Genomic DNA, 24,110 nt, shown 5'->3' with positions numbered 1-24,110 from the left:
CGTGTACCATGGATGGGAGGAAGGGCATGACAACTGAAGACGAGATGGGATAAATCTGTGCATGAGAGAGAGCAATTTACTTTGGAAGAATTCCCAGGATGAGTTGATGTCAGAGGCGGTAGAGATGGGAGACCAGTCCAGATGATTGATGGCTGCTTGAAGACCGTGCCAGTTGGCCTGAGTGAAATGCCAGACTCGTCGACGCTGAGGAGGCTCTCTGAGAATGGTCAGAGAGATGTCCACTTTAACAAGCACATGATCAGATGAGCCGATTGGAGCAGAAGAAGAGCAGCAGACATTTTCAGGGAAGTTAGTCATAAACAAGTCCAGAAGAGAAGATGCTCCGTTGACTGAGATCCGGGTCGGGAAATTGACAGATTGTGTCAGTCCCAGTGAGTCACAGAAGTCCTTTGCTGAAGAGCCTTGGCTGGTGAGAGAGGTACCCACACCCAGCCAACTGGCATGGTGACAATTGAAATCACCACATATGAGGAAGAGAGAGTTGGGATGGGTAGATAGAAGTTGGTCCATATTATCAGACAGCGAGATGTAGATGGAGTCATCACTGTTTGGTGGACGGTTCAACACACATATGAACAAAAGGTGGGAGCGAAGGGGAAGCCGTAGCCAAAGGTATTCCTGGGGGTGAGGTGGAGAGAGGGCAGTGCAGGGCGAGTGAGGAAGAGAGTTTTTTAAATAAAGATAGCAACCACACCTCCAGGACGAGGCTCAGGTCTATCATACCGGAGGAGGGAGTAACCTGGGAGAGATACCAAGGAATCAGAGACATCATGAAGGAGGAAAGCTTCTGTTAAGCAGATCACGTCTGGTTTGTCAGAAGCAACCTGTATGGAGAGATCAGTCAAGTTTGAGCAAAGGCCCCGGATGTTTGAGGTCCATACTGTTAAAGAAGAGGAAGGGGGGGCATCGGATACAGAACGGGGAGGGGGAGCGGTAGGGTAAGATGTGGAAGAGGAGGAAGAGGTAGGGAGAGCTGTTGAAGGTGTGTCAGAGATTTCAGAATAGCTTGGAGAAAGGGAAGAATGGGGCGGACAAAAGGTTTGATGGTGATTGGGTGAGGAGCAGTGAGGTGTTATTTGAGGAGGGGGAAGAGTGAGGCAGAAGGTTGAGGGAGATGAAGGTGAAAGTTGGAAGGGGGAAGAAGCAGGGAGGACGCTTTGAGGAGGAGGGGTGAGAGGGGAGTCTAGGAGGGGAGGAGCGAGGGAGAGTCTCGGAGGGGAGGGGTGTGGGGGGAGTTTAGGAGGGAAGGGGCAAGGGGGGAGATTTGAAAGGGATGGGTGATGGGGAAGATTTGGAGGGGAGGGGCAAGGGGGAAGATTTGAAAGAGATGGGTGATGGGGATGATTTGGAGGGGAGGAGCAAGGGGGTAGATTTAGAGGGGAGGGGTGATGGGGAAGTTTTGGAGGGGAGGGGGTGATGGGGAAGTTTTGGAGGAAAGGGGGTAATGGGGAAGATTTGGAGGGGAGGGGCAAGGGGGAAGATTTGAAAGGGATGGGTGATGGGGAAGATTTGGAGGGGAGGGGCAAGGGGGAATATTTGAAAGAGATGGGTGATGGGGAAGATTTGGAGGGGAGGGGCAAGGGGGTAGATTTGGAGGGGAGGGGTGATGGGGACGTTTTGAAGGGGAGGGGTGATGGGGAAGTTTTGGAGGGAAGGGGTGATGGGGAAGATTTGGACGGGAGGGGTGAGATTGGATTTTGAAAAGTGTACGATTAATGGGAAACTAACATTTATTGCAAAATGAGTTTCTTGAGACATTCGAGTCAAAAATACGTTTGAGGACGCTGAAGGATGGGTGGAGTGTTGGAGAGTTTAGGGAATGTATGAAAGAGGCACTGTCAGAGATGGAATTTTTTTTTGGAATGAATAGATTTGGTGAGCAAGTCGAAAGCATCCTTTTTTGAAGAAGAAAAAGGTGTTATAGTATACGACAGAATACAGTTCTTCAGGGGACAGTTGAAACATTTTTTAACAACGTGATCACGAACAATGTGGTCGAAGAATGAACGAACAAATAAGAACGAACACACAGATAAGAGCAGAGAAGGAATTTTTTTTTTTTTGAGATTTTAAAACAAGGAAGTATGGTGTGAAAAGACCGGGAAAAACAGAGACCGAAAGTACCGACCCCTGATGCATTCCCACCTTCACCTCAAACTCACCACTGTTCTCGTCCTTCGTCCATACAGCTGTGCACGCTCTTTTGTACAATGCCATCACTACTCTGATCAACCATTCCTCCACTTCTAACTTCCTCAATGCCCATGTCAATACTTTGCGTGGAACCCTATCGAATGCTTTCTCCAGATCAACAAACCCAAGAAACAACTTCTTCCTCTTCTCCACGTACTTCTCCTGCAACTGCCTCACAATAAAGAGCGCGTCTGTCGTTCCTCTTCCTGGCATAAATCCAAACTGCATTTCGCCGATCTTCACCTTCTTCCTTATCCTCCTCTCCAACACCCTTTCCAATACCTTCATTCCATGCTCCAATAACTTTATCACTCGGTACGAGGCACAATCCAGAGGGTCACCTTTCCCCTTGTATGGAGGGACGAGGGTACTCAGTTCCCAATCCACTGGAATGCGGCCTTCTTTCACCACCAGATTACAGATCTCTGTCATTCTCTTCACACCCCATCTTCCTGCTGCCTTCAACATATCTCCCACAACTCTCGTCGGCCCTCCCGCTTTTCTACTATTCATTGCTTTTATCGCTTCCTCAACTTCCTTCTCAGTTATTGTTATGGATTCGTCACTTCCGCTGTTGTGGTTTTCATCCACTTGAAATATTTCTGATTCTATGTTCTATTATTGTCTTCAAAAGGTTTATTGTTTATGAACTGTTTTCAAAAGGTAAAAATAATTAATGTTTTAAATTAAATCGGAACCGGACGACGAAGACGAAGACGAAGGCGAAGAGGAAGAAGAAGGCGAGGGCATGGCGAGTGAAGCTGGACAAGAACAAGAAGCGAGTAGCTTCCAGCTCTGTAGCGAGCGGTGTCGAATGAAAGTCGCGAGTGAACTTTGAATTTCCTTGGAATGAGTCCTGCGATAGGTGTTATCGCTGGAGAATTGAAAAACCTGCGTGGTCAGGTTTGGGCATTGCGATTCCGAAGAATCATCGCCGGGTCGTGTCGGCTCAAGTAAGAGCCGTCGGCCATTTTGACACTCGCGCTTTGTTCATCAAAAGGTCTTGGCTACGCGTCAGTTTTTTCACCATCCTGTCGTCTGTCGAGGATGTGTGTGCGCAACGCGGAGTTTGGAGATTAAGTTGCGGTTTGCCTACTGAACAGTGAATGTTCATACCTGAAGGGCGCCTTTGGGATTTCCCATTCCGCCGCGAGTTTGCCTTTGGTTTTGGACCACGTGACTTTTTGCATCGCTTCGACCGCCTACGCCTGAGTGAGGAATTGCCAAAATACTCCCATATGTTTTTGAAAGTTCATTAATAAATACGAGTAGATGCGTATCATTATGCGAGTTATTGTGAAGCAAGATGGGGATGAAGTTGGGGCGTTTATAATTAAGATTACACACATTATGGGCCGGGCCTCTATATTTACCGGTGAGATGACAATGATCTCTAACCTTTACATTCGTTGGATCATCCTCCAAATCAATTTTCTTTTCACAAATATGACAGATGCTATTTGATTGCCCAAATTCTGTTTCTTCTTCTTTTGTTAGAGGATTCATCAGTTTATTGGTTTGTTCCATTATCAACGTTAAGAGAGCACAGTCCTCTTCTAATCGTTTTATAAACTCAGAAGCCGCGTCTTTCCCCCTATAAATTTCTAGTTTGTTGTATTTATTGTCAAAATTGCTGCTGTTACCCCCATTCTGAAAAAACCTGGACTAAACCCTGACACCCTAAATAACTTCAGACCCATCTCCAACCTACCCTTTCTGTCAAAGGTTTTGGAACGCGCTGTAGCCACTCAACTCAAGCATCACCTCTCTGCCAATAACCTGTATGAAACATTCCAATCCGGATTCCGGTCCAACCACAGTACTGAAACTGCTCTCCTCAAAATCACCAACGACCTTCTCCTCTCCTCTGATGCTGGCAACCTCAACATTCTCATCCTCCTCGACCTCAGCGCTGCCTTTGACACCATCGATCACACCATCCTCCTCACCCGACTTGAAACCACCTTTAACATTACCGGCACTGCCCTCTCTTGGATTAAATCATACCTCTCTGACAGACGTCAGTTCATCTCCATCAATAACTGCAAATCCCCCACTGCTCCCCTCCCCCAAGGTGTCCCCCAAGGTTCAGTTCTTGGCCCCCTCCTCTTTATCCTTTACCTGTCCCCCCTCGGTCACTTAATCCGCCGTCATGGTCTCCAATTCCACTGCTTCGCCGATGACATCCAGCTTTTCATCTCCACCAAGTCCATCTCCACCGCCACCCACTCTATCCTGACAAACTGCATCACTGAAATAAAATCCTGGCTTCAAATCAACTTCCTCAAACTTAACTGTGATAAATCTGAAATAATCATCATTGGCCCAAAAACGCTCACCAAGTCCACCCATAACTTTGCCCTCAACATCGACGGTTTCCCAGTGTCCACCTCCCCTCACATCCGGAATCTTGGCATCATCTTTGACCAAACCCTCTCCTTCGACAAATACACTAAACAGATCACAAAGACAGCCTTCTTCCACCTGAAAAACATCGCCCGTCTCCGTCCATCCCTCTCCTCTGTGGCTGCAGAAACCCTCATCCACGCCTTCATCACTTCCCGTCTGGACTACTGCAATAGCCTCCTTTATGGTTCACCCTCAACAATCACCAATAAACTCCAATACATTCAGAACTCCGCTGCCCGTCTACTCACCCATTCCCGGACCCGTGACCACATCACCCCCGTCCTTTACAAGCTTCACTGGCTCCCCATCTCCCAGAGAATCCAGTACAAAATCCTCCTCTTGACCTACAAAGCCCTCCATAACCTGGCCCCATCCTACCTGGCTGACCTCCTCTCCAGACACACTCCCACCCGCAACCTCCGCTCTGCTGGTACCAACCTCCTGACCCCCCCCATCCGGACCAAATTTAGATCCTGGGGGGACAGGGCCTTCTCCATCGCTGCTCCCACCCTCTGGAACTCGCTACCTCACACCATCAGAGACTCCTCCTCACTCACCACATTCAAAACATCACTCAAGACCCACCTGTTCAACACTGCATTCAACATTTAACCCACAGCATCTAACCCCTGACTATCTCCTCTCCTTCTCCCTCCTTTGTGCTTTGAATATTTCCCTATTGATTCTTCTTTTTTTGCAATTGTCTTTATGTTTTGCTATGCGTTATGTTTTGCACTCTGTCAAAGCGTCTTTGGGCTTCCTGAAAAGCGCTATATAAAATAAATGCATTATTATTATTATTATTAACAGATGATTTAATATAATAACAGAAACCGCAAGGAGTATGTTTTTGATATTTATTCATGGATGATTCGTTTGGATTTGAAGAAACGTTATCCATCTTTTCAAGAATACATTCAAAGTCGGCATATATCACGAATGGATGGACTATAGTTTTATTGAAATCTTTAAATGATATGTTTGAACCTTCTGCTGGCATATTAATTACGGTGGCTTTATGTATGACACAGTATTGTAAGTGTTTGTCTAATTTTTCTTGACTATTAAAGAAGTTGAGACTGCTTACAGATGTATTTTTTAGCCTCGTTTGTTTATTTGTGAAGAAACTAATCTTGATAAATTTTTGATGTAAGCATAATGCGAATTTTTTCCCAAATTATAATATAGAATGTCAATATGAATTTCATCATTTTTATAGTTATCAGAAGTTTGTAAAACCTGAACTTTGTTTTTACCCATAAGTCCATAAACATTAACAGATAGATTATTCATTTTCCCAAATTTAGGAATATCAGATAATACCATTGGGAATTGTAGATCATTAGTACAAAGCGTATTTTCATATTTAATATAATGTGATACCCTTTCAGCATTCCATTTAGGATCATGTAAGTGTGCAAGAACAGCCCATATAAAAATTTATTATCATCATTTTGAATATTAATAACTACCTTTTTAAGTTTTATCTTTCTTGGTAAATCAATGCAAGAAGAGGCTTTAAAAGGGTTGGATTTTATAACGTGTATATCGATGAAAAGTATTCTAGTAATAGTAAATCCACTACCCACAAGCGAATGATCCACCTGTTCTTCTTGTTCTATAAGTTTATCATAGACATCCGTTAATAAGAATCCCTGGAGTGATGCAATAAAGTAAGGTTTTGTTCTCATATAACGTTTTATAATAAGATCCTCTATTTCAGTATTTGGTTTTTTCAATTCCATTTTTACTCCCATATAAAATTTAAGGGGTTTAAGGCCGAGAAAAATATATTTCTGGTGTCTGGTCAGCGGGCGCATCGATTTTGACCCTGCGCATCAACAATTTTTTATTATTATTTAATTTCCAACGGTACCGACAACAGCGCGCGCCTGTTGTTGCGGGGCCGGCGCGCTATCTCGGGGAATACGGGTCCGTGAGAGTCGCCATTGGTATCGACGTTCGCGCACGGTTCTCCGCTACAAAACTTCGTTTAGTTTGTCCAAATCCAATCAGCCGTTCCAAAGATATGAGTAGTTGTGTGTACCGTGACGTCATGAATCCAATCGGCTGGATATTGTCATTTATTGAAACGAAGACGTTCTTTGTCGGGTTCGTGTGAAGCAACCAGAAGGCCTAGAGAGCTGCGGGTGGTCTCGTTAGTTAGGCCTGGATCCTATCTCGTTTGTCATGATGTTGTAAGTGTCTGATAATCTGGTGGACTGGGAGAAGTGATCGTGGGAGACCATCGGCCTGTGAGACCACTTGCGCATGCGGTGTTGACGCGATCGACGCATTGGAATGTTTGTCGGTACGGCGAGGCGATCTCGAGAACGAAATGGCAGTCTATAATATGCTTGAAGAACTTAATGATTTTCAGAATAAATACATTTTAAAATAACTTAAGCTTGTGTTCATTTACAAAAAGGCCTACCTGTCCCATTGGCTGTCTTTAATTTCTCTCTGGATGGTGCCATGGCAGATGAGGACCGCAAGGCATGAGGACACAAAAACAACACCTTTATATGTGTAATCCATGCTTTTCAAAAAAACCAAGAAAAAAAACCGCATCACCGCATCAATTCTGGAACTTTGGTCTGACCAGAGACCAGCAATATATTTTTTTCGGCCTAATCTCACCCAAAACATTCTTTACATAGCTTTCAACGGCGTGTTTGACTGTTTCAACCGCCTCATCGATTGATTTTGGTTCTGGCGGTTGTAAATTAAAAATCCTTATTTTAATATGTCCATTAAATGCTCCATCACAGTCCTTAATCGTGTACCCCAACAACTTTATGTGTTTTTGTGATTTAAGATGAGTAGGAAAGCTCCTCTTCAAGACCGTCTTATCACAAACGTGACAATATTTTGTTTCTCGTTCGGGTGGAGCTCCCATATGTAAAAGTTTAAGTGTGTGTTTGTGTGATTTAAGATGAGTGGGAAAGCTCCTCTTCAAGACTTTATCACAAACGTGACAATATATTTTTTCTCGTTCAAGCGGACCCATCATCTGTAGCTCTTTAGCCCTGTGTTTGGGGGTGAGCTCATGAATTTTATCATGTATACAGTATATTCACGTTCACAAACGTAGCAATACACCATTCTTTAAACTAAAAATCTTTTTTTTTTAAAGTTATTATTTCCTTCTAAAGACTAAAGTCCCCCCTTCCCATGCCTCCTCCCCCCAAGCCCTCTCCCTTCCACACATCTCCCTGCTCTCAAATGTTGTGTTTGTGTGCTTCCCCTTCTCTCCCCATCTTGTTTTCCGCTCCCTCTTTTTATATATTTTGTTTGTCTGGTTGATTTGTTTGTGAAGTAAATGTTAGCTCTTTCACGAGCCTCGATTCAGTATACAAAAAAAAAAGAAAAAAAAAAAAAGAATTCTTATTTAAGGGATTAGTTTGTAATAGTAAAGGATGAGAGTTCCTATATGGAGGGTAACCGACCGCATGACCTTCGGATTGCAACAGGGGTCCGTGCTTGTTCTCCATGGGGATTCACATTCGCTGTCATAAATATTCACAAATGTTTACAAACAGGCAATACCAATATTTGCAAAATAATTTTTTTTAACCATATGGTTAAAAAAACTGATTGTTATAACTATTTTAGAAATTTTGGGAAAATTTTGAAAATTGGGAAAAGCTACAAATTGGAAAATTTTGAAAATCAATTTTTTTTTTTTGAAAACGATGACATCTGAAAAATAAATAATTAATTGGTCACTTCCGGTTTGTGGTGAGTCACTTCCTGTTTTTTTAGTTGTCAGTTTCGGTTTGGGGTCAAGGGGGATGTTGGGAACGTGGCCTGCCCTAGAACCGACCATATACATCTACTACCGTGAAACACGGAACACCTTGGAATTTAATGCAATTTCCAAAAAAGAAAAAAATAGGGGAAAGAGACCCCCATTTTTCAAATGCATGAACAAACGTTTGTACATCATGGGTAATAAAGGTTGTGGTCAAGTTTCATCAAAACCGTTTATGTAGTTCTAATTTCGGGGCCTGGGTGGGTCAAATCTGGACCCACTTTGTCCCCGGGTAGACCCCCTGAGACCTTGATTATTTTTTTTCATGCCCTGAACAAACTTGAGTTCCAACATACAAAATATAATTTTAGCCAAGTTTGGTCACAATCCCATCAGCAGTTTCAGAGAAGTTGCAAGTGTTTATGGACAGACTGACGACGCACCATCCCATAAGCTCCCCGGAAATATGTTCCAGGTGAGGTAAAATTTACCTTGTACCTACATCAAAAATACATTCATACTAGACAATACAAAACTGCACCAAAAGAGATTACACGAGTTAAAAGTATACAAAAAAACAATGGTGTAAAACAAAGATATTTGTTGACATGCGATGTATTAAAAAAGTCACATACCAGACATGGGTCTTGATCCATCATCTTGAAAGTGGAGACTGCAGAAATCACTGAACTCAATTCCAGAGAAACCAGAAACATTGTCTCGGTGCACATTTTGGGATCCAAATATATTTTCACAGAAACTGGAAAGTTCCCGAATAACATTCTCCAAGTGGACGAAAATACTTCCCAAAAGAGAAGAACCTGCAATCTGGACATCTTGCGGCTTTGAAAAAGAATTCATAAATTTACAGAAGTCGGCATACATTGCAAATTGCAATTTCTCTTTGGCGAGAGATAGGAGCTCGGTCCGCAATGCATCCGACTCAGTACAAGCTCGAATAACCTTCTGATTCTCAATTCCAAGCTTATCTATCACTGCTTGGGCTGTTTCTGCTCTCAGGCCTCGGGACTTGAGCCATTCCAAGAAGCTCTCCATTTCGCCGATGACCTGCCAGGGATACAATGCCTGTGTTAAGAAAGGAAAGGGTATGCATGTTATTTTCCTTACTCTGTTTGGAATTTTTATAAGTTATTTCCATTGACAATCCAATCAATTATTATCCAATAAATGCGGGCTTTTGCATGCAGTTGGTTCACCCGCTGTGTCCCATTTTGTAAGTTTGCTCATCAATCATGATCTAATGAATGTGAGTTATTATACACAGAGACAAAAATAAACCCAGAGTAAACCAGAGGAGACCATTCGGCCCATTATGCTGCGCCACATCAACACAAACCAAGTTTATCCACGAAAACGATGCAATTTAATTTGGGGAATGAGGGGAGAAATGTGCCTGAGATGATGTGGCATGACCAGAGATATCCTGGCATGACCAGGGATATCCCAAGCGCGTCAAATAAATGGGGAAATACATTTATTTTAATTACTTAAATAAAAAAAAGAGAAAAAGGGGATTTTTAATTTATTTATTTATTTATTTTTCGAGAAAGAGGTGGATGGGTGAGGGAGGTTAGGGTTATGCCGCTTCTTGGATGACAGACAACATCAACCACACATCACCCCTTGATGAGACCCCCCACAGACACGACAGTAGTAGTAAAATGGGAATTCTGGAACACCCACCAATCCTCAAAATCCCCGTATCACCCCCTTGCCCAAAAACAGGAAGTTGAGACGAGAAAACAAGAAGTGAAACCGGAAGTGTTCGAATTATTCAATTAAATAATTAAATAATTATCTTTAAAACTATTTAATTAATTAATTTCCCATTTTCACGATTTCACGATTTTATTGAAATTTCCCATTTTCACGATTTTCCCAAATTACTAAAAAAGAAAAAATTTTAATTAAAAAAATAATTCTCTTATATAACATACAAGTGGCGTTGACTTATCTGAATTTTGATATTAAAAATATTATCTTTGAAAAACCAAAGTATTACAGCAACAACGGAATTACCTATTACCATATTATGATTAAATATAATTATGATCATACTCACACACAAAGTGGTATTAGAAAACTGTTTATTGAAACACCAATGTTGTTTTCGTGGGGTAGTAAAGCGAATGAAAATAATGCTAAGGAACACAGAGTTGAATCATATTCGCTGCTGCTTGTTATGTATAATTCGCGCTTTCCCCCGACGACGGCGGAAACAAAAACAATAGAAATGTTTGAAGAAATTCTTAATGGGATTAAAACACATCTGATGAAAGCCGATGTTATTGAAAAGATGAAAAGGATCAGAACAAGTTGAGAGCCTTTGTTAACGGACTTGATATATTTTGGCGGAAACGCGATGGGGGAGTTTTCATTGAAGGTTACCCACCAACAATGTGTCCAAAACTTTTAAACAAATACGAAAAGTGCACAGGGAGGTGGATAAACATCCTGAAATTCTAACTTTGTTTTATGACAACAAAATCACTGAAGAATCATGCATCGAAGATCATCGCATCAAGCCAGAGGAATTGATGGGTGTGAACTGTAAAGTCATCTGCGCTATTGAGATATCAAATGATTTTATCAGTGGTGCGGGTCCATCCATTCAATTGAAAGTAAATGATGTTGTTCAAGAGCTATTTAGGAAAACAGGTTAATGATTCATATTACGGGAGCAGCACCCCAAAATAAAATTATGGGAGCAGCAGTGACGTGTATGTTTAACGATGATAGTACCAACGACACAACAAAGGTAAATAATATGAAAATATATATATAATTAAATTTACATGATAGGTTGTGGGTAAGTTGTAGTTAAAATTATAGAAATATAACATATATGTTATATTTCTTTTAAAATTTTTGAAAATAACATTGTAATGTTTGTGAAAAAAAATCAATTTTTTTTGTTGGGGGTATATAAAATGGATGAATCCATTTTCAAAATATTTCAACATATATTCAACTCAATTAGACGGTTGGTTGAGTCACTTCTAATATGTATACACAATTATAATAGGGTTAACACATAGGATGGATGATTAAACGGTAAATTTTTAGTTGGTTTATATAAAATGAGTGATTTTTTTACCCGTTTGGGAAAGTAAGATTAAATTTAATAATCATAAGAACCTCCCAAATTCATTAAGACTAGCCGAAACCCGTGGAACATCCACGGAAGGGAGGATGTGGTGTATGGATAGAGTGTACCATTATGGATGGCATAGGGGATTTGCTTGTCCGAGTAAGAGTTAGGAAGAAAGATGAGAATGAAGAGTGCATATATGAACAACGTATTTATTGCAATCTACTTAAATGACAACGCTACGATATACTTTTGAAAAATGAATGGATTCGTAATAGGAATCGGCATCGCACCACTCTGGGATTGTCCACTCAGCGGACGGCTTGCTTTGCCTTCGCCCAGCAGACGCCAATACGATGGCGTCGTATCGGCAGTTAATCGGATGCTTTTGGGCCCCAATGTTGGCTAATTCAGATTTTTCGAGTATGCCTGTACGTGATAAACAAAGAGCGCGGTTGGTAGATCGTAAATCCATTAGTGCCGTGGTGCCGTAGATGCTCCATACTCCAAAATTTTTAGACTATGAAAATTGCATAATTTTCACAAAGTCAAGTTTTCAACCAGAGTATCAACTACTATCACAAGGTTTTAACGCGGGGCTTAAAAAAGAAGATATAATCGGGTTATTTAAACTTCAACACAAACTAAATGATTATAACATTGAAGATATAATACAACTATTTTGTGATACTCAACAAAAGGGTAAAAAGTAATCAAAACTCACATAGCCTCCAGCCATAACGTGTATTCTCAGTGATAATACGGATGATATACCTTTACCCCAAGATTTAGATGAAACAAAAAAGAATCTCGTTATCTTTGACGATTGTGTTAATGAGAGAAACCAACGGTTATGGACAGTTACTATACAAGGGGGCGACATACTTCCTGTAATTGCATTTATCTCAGTCAGTCATACTTTCAACTGCAGAAATAAGGCAAAATGCAGAAAATGCATTAAAAAATGCAGATTGCAGAAAAATGCAGATGCAGAATGCAGAAAATAGGGCAAAATGGAGAAGATTGTCATGGGGACCGCAAGGCTAACCCCCGCTCTTGCAGGGAAAATGGCCTTTAAATGCCTGTTGTTGTTGTTATAGTCATACTTTCAACTTCCTCGCTGCTCAATAAGAAACAATGCTAATACTTTTATTTTATTCAAAGTAAATGCAATAGATATAAATAATTTTTGGAGAGATAATTGTTCTACATTATGTAATAAAAAGGAATTTGAGGGGTATATGAAACATACGGTTGGAAAATGTAAATATATTGTTGTTAAAGAAGATGATATAATGACCAATAATTTTCTCGGTTAAATAAAATGAATGCCGAAGAACGAGCAAGAAAATTTAAGAAATATAATCAATTACTTTCAAAAGTTGTTGAACAAAAGGAGGGGATAAAGAAGAAATGGAGACAAAAGCTATTAGGTGAAGACGTATTTGAAAGAAAACAAGAGAAGTTTTTTAAACCTATTTTAAAATCTTCCGAACAAAAGGCGGTTTCGTTTCAAGTTCCCGCGATAACATATACTGATATACTCCCAAATAACATCAAGAGTTAGCAGATTTGAGACAAGAGGCAGAGCAAGAGCTAGGAGTTATAGAAGCACAAGAAGCACGCCAACAACTTGAGGAGACAAATCAACCTCCGAAATATGTTGTGAACGCTCTTCCAAACAGCGAATATTCACCGGGTTCAAAAACCAAAACGGGTCTCATTTATATAGGACAAGGAGATCAGTTTTACCTTGTTAACGAAACGGTAGGGATAGTTAATGATAACTTGACATTCTTAAATTCTGACAGACCTCCTATTAGATTAACTGTTACGTGCTCCTCCCCAACCCTCTGGTCACGGTGTACCTCCGAGCCCCGAGAGGAGTCACGGCAGAAAAATGTGTTATTCTGTATGTCCAAGATCAATGGTGAAGCCACACCAATTGTTACAAACAAACAAATATTGTATTAAGATCACACAAGCATAACAGTACAACAATAATAGTAATCAAAAGAACAATCAATATATCCTATGATGGTACCATCAGTTTCGTAATATATAACTCACTGTGCTCCAAGTGAGTGAACCAAGAACATTCCCAATGTCTCTTTTTCCCGGCTTCAAGCCAAAGTTGTTTCCCTCCAGCAATCGTCAGATCAATGTCCAATCGAGGCCAGAATCCCGTTGGGTTGGCAGTTACAGTCCTGCTGCCAAAGCTGTGCAAAGGCGCCCTCCAGGCGACTGGGAAATCCAAACGTGCCCTCCAGGCGACTGGGAAATCAAACCCTCGGGTATGGACGTTCCGCGGCTCACAGTCAGCGAACCTCCGATTTACCTTCAAAATCCACGTTGCACACACACACACACCAGATAGGTCTGAATGCGGTGAAAACGGCTGACGTGAAGCAAAGAAAAACCTTGCGCGACGCGCAAAGGCTGAAGCGAAGCAAAGAAACCTTGCTCGACGCACAATTCTCTTTGCTGATGACTCCACTCTCTGCCGCTCCATTCCTCATCCCTCAGATCGGCAGTCTGCAGCCTCCTCACTCTCTGCAGACCTGGACAAAATCACAGACTGGTCAAACAAGTGGAACATGTCTTTCAATCCTGACAAATTTCACACTCTTACGATGTCTCTCAGAAAAGACCGACTGGACAACCCTCCCATCTACTTTCTGAATAATCCTCTCCAAGAAGTTCTGTCACTCAAGCTTTTGGGTCTCACTATCTGCCATGATCTTTCCTGGGAAAACCACATTTCCAAGCTGGCCTCCAAAGCCAGTCGCCGACTGGGCATCCTCCGTCGTGCGAAGTCCTTCCTTGGCACACCTGAGCTCCTCACCACATACAAGGCTTTCATCCGCAGCTCAATGGAGTACTGCTCTCCCCTCTGGGCTGGTGCTCCTGCCTCACACCTAGCTCGTCTTCACGCTGTTGTAACCAAAGCGTTCAGAATCATTGGAATCTCCCGCGATGACGCTATCTCCGAGGGCCTTTCACTTACTCACCGCAGGCAGGTTGGTGGTCTTTCCGTCTTCTACCGACTCCTCTCTGGCCTCGCCCCCCCAGCCCTGTCTGTGCTCTGTCCCCCAAATATTCCTACAGGTCGCACAAGATCTGTCTGCAACACTCTTATGGTTAAACTGCCAAAATCGAGACTCTCTGCTCACCTTCACTCCATTCCTCTTTTCTCCCACCTCTGGAACAAACTCCCTCAATCTCTTCAATCCCACTCCTCGCTCCAGGTCTTTCAAACAGATGTTCACCATCATCTCGTGTCTTCCCCAATCCAAAACCTTGATCTTTTCTACCCCCGCTAATTTCACCCCAAATCCACTTTTTCGAAATACCAACTTCTTTCCTGGAAGTCCTTGGTGTCCTTGCGTTTTATGCCTATCCTGCCTCCCCCCCAAGCCCTCTCCCTCCCACACATCTCCCGATGTCCCTGCTCTCAAATGCTGTGTTTGTGTGCTTCCTCCCCTTCTCTCCCCATCTTGTCTACCGCTCCCCTTTTTATATACTTTGTTTGCTTGTTTGTTTGATTTGTTTGTTTGTTTGATAAATGTTAGCTCTTTCACGAGCCTCGATTCTGTATCCCCAAAAAAAAAAAAAAAAAAAAAAGCGCGAGCGTTCTCGAGACGTAACAGCCTGACTATGATTCTCTCCGGGATCGATCGCAAAACCTGACACGCAGGTTAATCTGTCACAGCGATAACCACTCTGTCGCAGGAATCCCCCTCCTGGGAAACCCAAAGTTCACTCGTGACTCTTGCTCGCCAACGTTCGCTACGGACCGCAAAGCAACTGTGCTTCTTGTCCGACTCCACTCGCTCTGCCTTCTTTTTTTCCTCTTCTTCCTCTTCGTCGTCCGGTTCCCGATCTGGTTTCTGGTTTCTTCTAACTCTAACTTTTTCACCTTTTGAAAACAGTTCATAAACAATAAACCTTTTGAAAACAATAACAGTACATGGAATCAAAAATGTTTACAGTGGATGAAAACCACCACAACGGAAGTGACGAATCCGTAACATTAACTCCCAGATTAATGTTTCTTCTCACAAAAGCGGCGTATGCTAATTCAGAGTATTTTGAGGAACCACTTGATATGGAAAATGTGGAATATAGGGTATATATTGATTTGCTAAGCGCGCTTGATTATGGGGGTTCTGTTGTTCGTAAAGATAAGAAGAATGTGAAGGAAAAAGATATTATTAATGCTTTAAGTAAGCTTGGTTCGGGTGTTAGTTTTCTTCCGAATGACTCATCACAATCAGTTAATAGATTATTATTGCTGTGAGGCAGTAAGGAGGTGGGAAACAACAATTGTTTCAATGAAACATCAGCCATTCTGGATCAGTTGATGAATACGAAAATAATTAATAAATGCCAAAACAAAGATCTTTTATCTCACTTATATCTCACGTCATGTGAAAAAGTAAGTACACCGCATGTAAAGTTTTGACTTTTTCAACATATTTCAACATACAGCTATTTCTATTTGATCTTCATTTCAACAATATTGATAGATAAAGGTGATATAATATAACAAATATCATGAAACATTTACATTTTGTAGTCCATTGTATAATATAAATAAACATAAATGCAAATTTTGCATGTGGAAAAAGTAAGTACACCCTTGGCTCTAATAGGTGGTATTGCCCCCTTTGGCAGAAACAACCTCAAGTAGGCGTTTCTTATAACTGTCTACCAGTCTCTGACATCGACTCGGAGAAACTTTTGCCCACTCCTCCATGCAGAATTATTTCAGCTGTGCGATGTTTGAGGGGTTTCTTGCATGCACAGCTCGTTTCAAATCCCCCCACAACATCTCGATGGGATTTAGATCCGGGCTTTGACTTGGCCATTCCAGAACCCTCATTTCTTTCTTTTCAGCCATTCCTTGGTGGATTTACTGGTATGTTTAGGGTCATTGTCATGTTGCAAGGTCCACCTTCGGTTGAGCTTCAACTTTCCGACAGATGGCCTCACATTATCCTCAAACACCCTCTGGTACAATAAAGAATTCATAGTGGATTTTATGATGGTGAGCTGCCCAGGCCCTGATGCAGCAAAACTGTCCCAAACCATGATATTTCCAACACCATGCTTTACAGTTGGTATCAGCTTCTTGTGGTCAAATGCTGTCTTTGGTTTTCGCCAAACATGTCTGCTGGTACTGTGGCCAAATAGCTCTACCTTTGACTCAACTGTCCGGAGCACATTGTTCCAGAAGTGCTGGTCTTTGCCGAGGTGTTCATTGGCAAACTTTAGTCTTGTGTTACGGATTCGGCACTAATTATTGTTGTTATTATTATTGTTGGTTCTAAGTATTATGGTTATTGTGGTTTAAGGGAAAGGGTTATTGTAGTTAAAAGGTTTAAAAGCGCTCATGATAAAATGATACCGGAAATCGCATGGTGCACCGGAAGAGGTCAAGGGAGGAAGAAGAGGACATGAGGGAGAGGGAAAACGACGCGTTTGGTAAAAGCTCTGTACCTAGCGTGGTCGAGCGTATATGGTGAGTGAACTTTGAGTCCTGGAAAGGAATCTCGAGCGATTGGTGATCGCTGGAGTTGTGGAAGAGCCTGCAAAGCCAGGTACAGGTGTGAGATTCCGGAGAATTTTCGCCTCGAGGCTGCGGCTCGAGGACGAGCCGTCCGCCATTCCGGGGACCTCGCGCATCGTTCGCGGAACCTTGTTTAGCCGCGTCCGCTGGTCCCGCCATCTGGTGGTTTGCCGAGGATGTGTGTGCGCGACAGCGGCCTTTGAAGAATACGGTGCGGTTCGCGACTGCATGGTGTAGGTGTACGTTTGGATTGCGTCTGTGGGATTCCTCTTTCCACCGCCAACTGAGGTTGGCTGGGACCACGTGACGGTCCCCGCCGTGCCTATCTCTCCTTACCCACCTCCTCGCCTCTTCGCCGGGAGCACCATGGTGTTCTAGAGACATTGAGAAGGGCTCTGTTTCAGTACCTGGGGGTGCCGTGAGTTTGAGTTAGGTTACCATCTTAAGATCTTGATTGCATGGTTGATTGCCACCATTGTTGTATGGTTCTTCTTGTGTGCTTGTAATATATTATTTGTTCGTTGACAACCATGGGTGTGGTTTCCTTCTTGATTTGATTGTTTCATTTGATGGTTTCATGGATGGTTCCATTGGTGCTTGATTTTGAAGCTGAGCAACTATTCTTTCTGCCGTGACTCCTCTCGGGGTTCGTTGATATATCGAAACCAGTAGGTCGGGGAGGAACACGTAACACTTGCCCTGATGTTCTTTCTGGACAGCAAAGGTTTCCTCCTGGCACACCTCCCATGTAGATGAAATTTGTGCAACCTCTTTCAAATGATAGACTCGTGCACTTTGACATCAACAGTGGCAAGAGCTACCTGTAAGTCCAGTGATGACATTCTGGGGGTTCTTGGAGACTTCTTTCAGCATCTTGCGGTCTGCTCTCGGGCTGAACTTGCTGGGGCGGCCTGGCATGAACAAGTTGGCAGTTGTTTGGAATCTTCTCCACTTGTCGATGATCTTCCGGACAGTCGAATGATTGATTTCAAATTGTTTGGAGATCTTTTTAAATCCCTTCCCAGACTCGTAGGTATCTATAACCTTCTTTCTGAAGGCCTCAGAGAGCCGTTTTGATCGAGGGATGGTGACGCCGCACACTTCAACAACAAAGAGCAAACCAAACTAAATGTCTGAGGTTTAAATAAGACAAGTTCCTCCAAGATCCTCTCCAACGATGTTCTAATCATTTGCACCTGAGCTGGTGCACCTGCTTCTAATTTTAGGTATTTGAAGTAGTGATAAATGTAGGGGTGTGTTTACTTTTTCCACATGCGAAATTTGCATTTATGTTTATTTAAATTATACAATGGACTACAAAATGTAAATGTTTCATGATATTTGTTACATTATATCACCTTTATCTATCAATATTGTTGAAATGAAGATCGAATATCTCACGAGATCTTGCGGGGGAGGTCACAGTCTTTCGAAGCTGTCACGATCTTCATGCACACACGATGTTAAGTAATTGTTCACAATTGTATTTTTGTCAAAACTGTATTTATCTTATGTGTGTGTACCTAAAGTGCGTCCCTTGGAAGATTAATTATCGGTGTTTATCTTTCATACCTGCATGTAATAGTCGAGTATTTTGTGCCGTGTATTTTGCGGCCTCGTTCTTGAAGCTTCCTACCTTGAGGCTTCTTTTCTCCCAGTGGTCGATTGTGGTCCTTCTACTCTCGTTCTCTTAATTTTTTCCCAGTCTTTTCACTCCATACTTCCTTGTTTAAATTCTTAACTAAAAATAAAAAAAATAAAAAAAATAAACATTTCCTTCTTTGTTCTTTTCATTCGTTCGTTCATTCTTCGACCACGTGTTTCACCCCCATTTTCACGCCATTCCCCAGATCTGTTTTGCCCTGTTCTTTTTGCTGACATCTTTTGCCCTGTTCACGTGACTTGTGGTTGTCCCTCGAGGCTCCCTCTCCCCGTTGGTATTTTTGTGAATATGAGATTGTTCTTCACGGTTCTGTTTAAATATTGTTATGGATATGAGGATTGTGTTTTTTTATTGTTTAAAAAAAATTATTATTGCTTTATTCTGGACCCTCCTTACTCCAGTTATGTATAAAGGTCAAAAGGGCGTCCCATAATTAGGTCATAAACAATCACATCAGCCAATCATAGATTTCCCCCTGGTTGATAGTTATATCTTTATTATGTGTATTAGGGTAAGGCCTTGTCTTCCATTAAGATGACACTCCATTGCACCAAGTGAAACAAGATAGATCCCCTTTCATTCCCATTCCCAAAATCTCCATTTCCAGCTACATCCCCTCCAAAACTTCCATTGCCAAGCCTCGATTGCCAATTACATCCCCTCCAAAACCACCATTGAACATGTGCTCGGGTCGGGGAAGAAGGGCGTACCCGCCCGTCGTCATCAAGGGCGGAGCCAGAGGGTCGCGCGACCAACCAGGGCCGAGGTGAGCACACCGATGGGCGTGTCCTGAAGGCTGGCGGCTTGATCGCCTGAGGCATATAAAAGCGCGCGCGCAAGAGCCGTGTGGTTGTCGGTGGTGAGGAGAAGTTGGACCAAGAGAGAAAGAGTGGTTGGACCAAGAGAGAAAGAGTTGTTGGACCAAGAGAGAAAGAGTGGTTGGACAGGGAGACGTGCAAGAGAGTTGTTGAGTTGAGGGGTTGGACCAGATGAGCTTTGACAAGACGAGAGAGACGAGTCCTAAAAAGAGCACGCGACGTCCACACAGCCGCAGCAGGAGCAGCAGCCACAGCAGCAACAACAGCTGCTTGGGGCCTGGACGGCGGTTTTGAGCAGGGCCGCGAAGGAGCGGCGGCTGCGAAACGCGCCGATCGTGCTGCAGGACCCGTTGGACCTTCCTCTCCCTCCAGCCATCCACCTCCTGCCTTTCCATCCTTTTGTGTACGTGAGTTTGTTCTGTGTGTCTTGTCCCTGGGTTAATTAAGCTCGTATAAGCTAGCGTTGCACTGCGTCTCTGATTCTTCTGTAAATTATTTTATTATCCTTCCTTCTCCTTGGTTACTTTGAGCGTGTAAATAGTAAATAAATTATATTCGTATTCCCTATTTTTGTCTTCTTCTTCTTCTTCTTCTTCACATCCGTGTCGCTTTTGTCTTTTCCCCATTGAATATCTGTGGCGCGATCCGGCCAACGTTCGGGAATCGGGTTAGTCGGGGTAACTGTTCGGCCGCGGTGCCATCCGCTCGGCAAACAACATCTTATCCGCGGTCCGTAACAATATGTTTAAACTTTCCCCTGCAGTGTTTTATTCAGTGGTATATTACAACACGCTGTTTTTCTTCCTATTTAAAAGGCTCTTTTCAATTTCCTCTCCAACTCATTCCACTTCAAAAAAAATTCAATCTCTTATAATTCTAAATCACTACATGCTCTAAATTCACATTCATTCCACCCCTCCATCGTTCTTAAACGGATCGCTAACTTGAAAATCACAATAAACCCAATTTGTTATAAATGTTCGTCTTTCATTAATCATCCACTTTCTAAACGCTCCCCTTGCACCTCCCCTCCAAATCTCCTCCCTTGTCCCTCCCCTCCTAAACTCCACCCTTAACCCTCCCCTTCAAATCTCCCCCACAACCCCTCCCCTTCAGATCTCCCCCCAAACCCCTCCCCTTCAAATCTCCCCCCCAACCATCCCTCTCCAATTCTCCCCCCTCCCACATCCTTCTCAAAGCTGCCTCCTCCCCACTTCATCTCCCTTCTATGTCATACCTCCACCTCCCCCAACCTTCTACTTTCCTCTACCCCCCCCCCCCCCTCAAAGAACCCCTCACTGTGCCTCATCCCATCACCATCAAACCTTTCGTCCTCCTCATCCTTCCCTCTCTTGTACCTCTTCTGTAAACCCTGACACACTATCAACTGCTCTCCCGACCTCCCCCTCTCATCCTTCATCTGACCCTACCCCTCCCCTCCCCTGTCGTGCACCCGATGCTCCCCCTCTCTCCTCATTAACGGTGTGGACCTCAAACATCCGGGGCCTTCACTCAAACCTGATTGATCTCTCCATTCAGGTTGCTTCTGACAATCCAGACCCGATCTGCTTAACAGAAACTTTCCTCCTTCAAGATGTCTCTGATTCCTTAATATCTCTTCCTGGTTACTCCCTCCTCCGGTATGATAGACCTGAGCCTCGTCCTGGTGGTGGGGTTACTATCTTTATCAAAAACTCTCTTCCTCACTCTCCTTGCACTGCCCTCTATCTACCCCACACCCAGGAGTACCTCTGGCTACGGCTTCCTCTCCGCTCCCACCTTTTGTTCATATGTGTTCTGTACTGTCCTCCAAACAGTGATGACTCCATTTACATGTCGCTGTCTGACAACATGGACCAACTTCTATCAACTCATCCCAATTCTCTCTTCCTCATATGTGGCGACTTCAACTGTCATCATGCCAGCTGGCTGTGTGTGGGTTCCTCTCTCACCAGCCATGGCACCTCAGCAAAGGACTTCTGTGACTCATTGGGACTGACACAATCTGTCAATTTCCAGACCCGGGTCTCAGTCAATGGAGTATCTTCTCTTCCAGACTTGGTTTTGACTAATTTCCCTGCAAATGTATACTGCTCTTCTTCTGCTCCAATCGGTTCTTCTGATCATGTGCTTGTTAAAGTGGACATCTCTCTGGCCATTCTCAGAGAGCCTCCTCAGCGTCTGAGTCTGGCACTTCACTCAGGCTGACTGGCACGGGCTGCAAGCAGCCATCAATCATCTGGACTCGTCTACTGTCTCTACTGCCTCTGACATCAATTCTTCCTGGGAATTCTTCCAAAGCAAACTGCTCTCTCTCATGCACAGATTTATCCCATCTAGTCTTCAGTTGTCTTACCATTCCTCCCGTCCATGGTACACTGAATCTTGTGGTGAGGCAGTTGCCCTGAAACAACTTGCCTTTGCCTCTTGGAAGGCAAATCCAACTGAAGGCAATCTCAGTTCCTTCCACCAAGCTCGGAACAAGTGTGTGTCTACCCTCAGGAGTGCCAGGAAGCACTATCTCTCCACACTAAAGAATGAACTCTCAAACCTGTCCCCTTCCTCCAAATCCTGGTGGCGTCTGGTCAAATCCGTTTCTGGTGTTTGTTCCCCCTCCATTCCCTCCCTCACCTCAAATGGCTACACAGTTGACACGCACGTGGCAAAGCGAATGCCTCGACTCTGTTTGCCTCAAAATATTGTGTCCCAAACCCATCTCTCTCTGTTCCCCCCTTATCCAGTCGAACCCAACTGCTCCTGGACTCTGTGTCCTTCTCTCCTGACAAGGTGGAGAAGTTTTTGTCAAACCTCGACTCTGATTCTGCAACTGGACCAGACGGCATCAGCACACAGGTCCTAAAATCCTGGTCTGCCGCTCCATCTCACCCTCTATCTGTTCTTTTCACCCTCTCTTTTGCTCAAGGTCATCTGCCAGCATCTTGGAAACCAGCAAACATTACCGCTTTACACAAAAAATGTGCAAAAACATATCCTTGCAATGACAGACCAATCAGCCTGCTCCCAATTATCAGCAAAGTCATGGAATTCATCATTGTTTTGGATATCAAATCCTTCCTCTTCTCCATTGGCTTGATCTCCGATCATCAATTTGGATTCAGACCAGGTCATTCCACTCTGGACATGTTGTTTCTGCTGTCTCAACAATGGATGGAGGTCCTCAATGCCAAACAGGAAATCAGAGCCGTCTCCCTTGACATATCACATGCCTTCGATACGGTCTGACACCCAGCTCTGCTCAACAAACTCTCCTCCTATGATATCCATGGAAATATCCATGCTTGGCTTGCGGACTTCCTCTCTGGTCGTAGTCAACGTGTGACCCTGATTGGATTTCTCTCATCGCCCCTTCCTGTTCTGGCTGGAGTTCCCCAAGGTAGTGTTCTGGGCCCTGTGCTTTTTCTGGTCTTCATCAATGATCTCTCTGAATCTCTGGAAAATCGTCTATCTCTTTGCTGATGACTCCACTCTCTGCCGCTCCATTCCTCATCCCTCAGATCGGCAGTCTGCAGCCTCCTCACTCTCTGCAGACCTGGACAAAATCAGACTGGTCAAACAAGTGGAACATGTCTTTCAATCCTGACATATCTCACACTCTTACGATGCCTCTCCAAAAAGACCGACTGGAAAACCCTCCCATCTACTTTCTCAACAATCCTCTCCAAGAAGTTCTGTCTCTCAAGCTTTTGGGTCTCACTATCTGCCATGATCATTCTTGGGAAAACCACATTTCCAAGTTGGCCTCCAAAGCCAGTCGCGGACTGGGCATCCTCCGTCGTGCGAAGTCCTTCCTTGGCACACCTGAGCTCCTCACCACACACAAGGCTTTCATCCGCAGCTCAATGGAATACTGTTCCCCCCTCTGGGCCGGTTCTCCTGCCTCACACTGAGCTCGGCTTCACGCTGTTGAAACCAAAGCTTTCAGAATCATTGGGAATCTCCTGCGGTAAAACTAACTCCGAGGGCCTTTCACTCACTCACTCACTCACCGCAGGCAGGTTGGTGGTCTTTCTGTCTTCCACCGACTCCTCTCCGGCCTTGCTCCCCCAGCTCTCTATGTGCTCTGTCCCCCAAATATTCCTACAGGTCGCACAGGATCTGACAGCAAACCTCTTATGGTTAAACTGCCAAAATCTAGGCTCTCTGCTCACCTTCGCTCTTTCATTCCCCTTTTCTCCCGCCTCTGGAACAAACTCCCCCATTCCCTTCAATCCCACTCCTCCCTCCAGGTCTTTAAAACAGCTGTTCACCACCATCTCTTATCTTCCCCCATCCAAAACCTTGATCTTTTCTACCCCCGCTAATTCACCCGATACACTTTTTCGAAATTCCAACTTCTTTCCTGGATGTCCTTGCAGTGTCCATATGTTTTATACCTTTCCCACCTCCCCCCACGCCCTCTCCCTCCCACAGTTCTCTCGATGTCCCTGCTCTCAAATGTTGTGTTTGTGTCCTTCCCCCTCTCTCCCCATCTTGTCCACCACTCCCCTTATTTTGTGTTTTCTGTGTCGGTTTGTGTCGGTTTGACTTTTTGTGTGATTAATGTGAGC

At 43.6% G+C, this 24,110-nt stretch overlaps 1 protein-coding gene across 1 annotated transcript in view; it reads right to left on the bottom strand.

Moving 5' to 3' along the window:
* Positions 1 to 24,110, bottom strand: part of LOC144891361 (uncharacterized) — a 65,744-nt gene that overhangs the window by 24,775 nt on the left and 16,859 nt on the right. The window contains exons 2-4 of the mRNA XM_078774649.1: positions 13,963 to 14,050; positions 13,560 to 13,827; positions 9,013 to 9,445 (exon numbers count right to left, since the gene is read on the bottom strand). Coding sequence (XP_078630775.1) covers positions 9,013 to 9,433 — 421 coding nt within the window. The 5' untranslated portion in view covers positions 9,434 to 9,445; positions 13,560 to 13,827; positions 13,963 to 14,050. The remainder of the gene's footprint in view (positions 1 to 9,012; positions 9,446 to 13,559; positions 13,828 to 13,962; positions 14,051 to 24,110) is intronic.

Source organism: Myxine glutinosa, chromosome 1 (genome assembly GCF_964187855.1).
Source record: "Myxine glutinosa chromosome 1, kmMyxGlut1.1, whole genome shotgun sequence".
Classification (NCBI taxonomy): Eukaryota; Metazoa; Chordata; class Myxini; order Myxiniformes; family Myxinidae; genus Myxine; species Myxine glutinosa.
The sequence above is the reverse complement of the archived record's forward strand: the minus strand, read 5'-3'. Positions and strand labels throughout refer to the sequence as shown.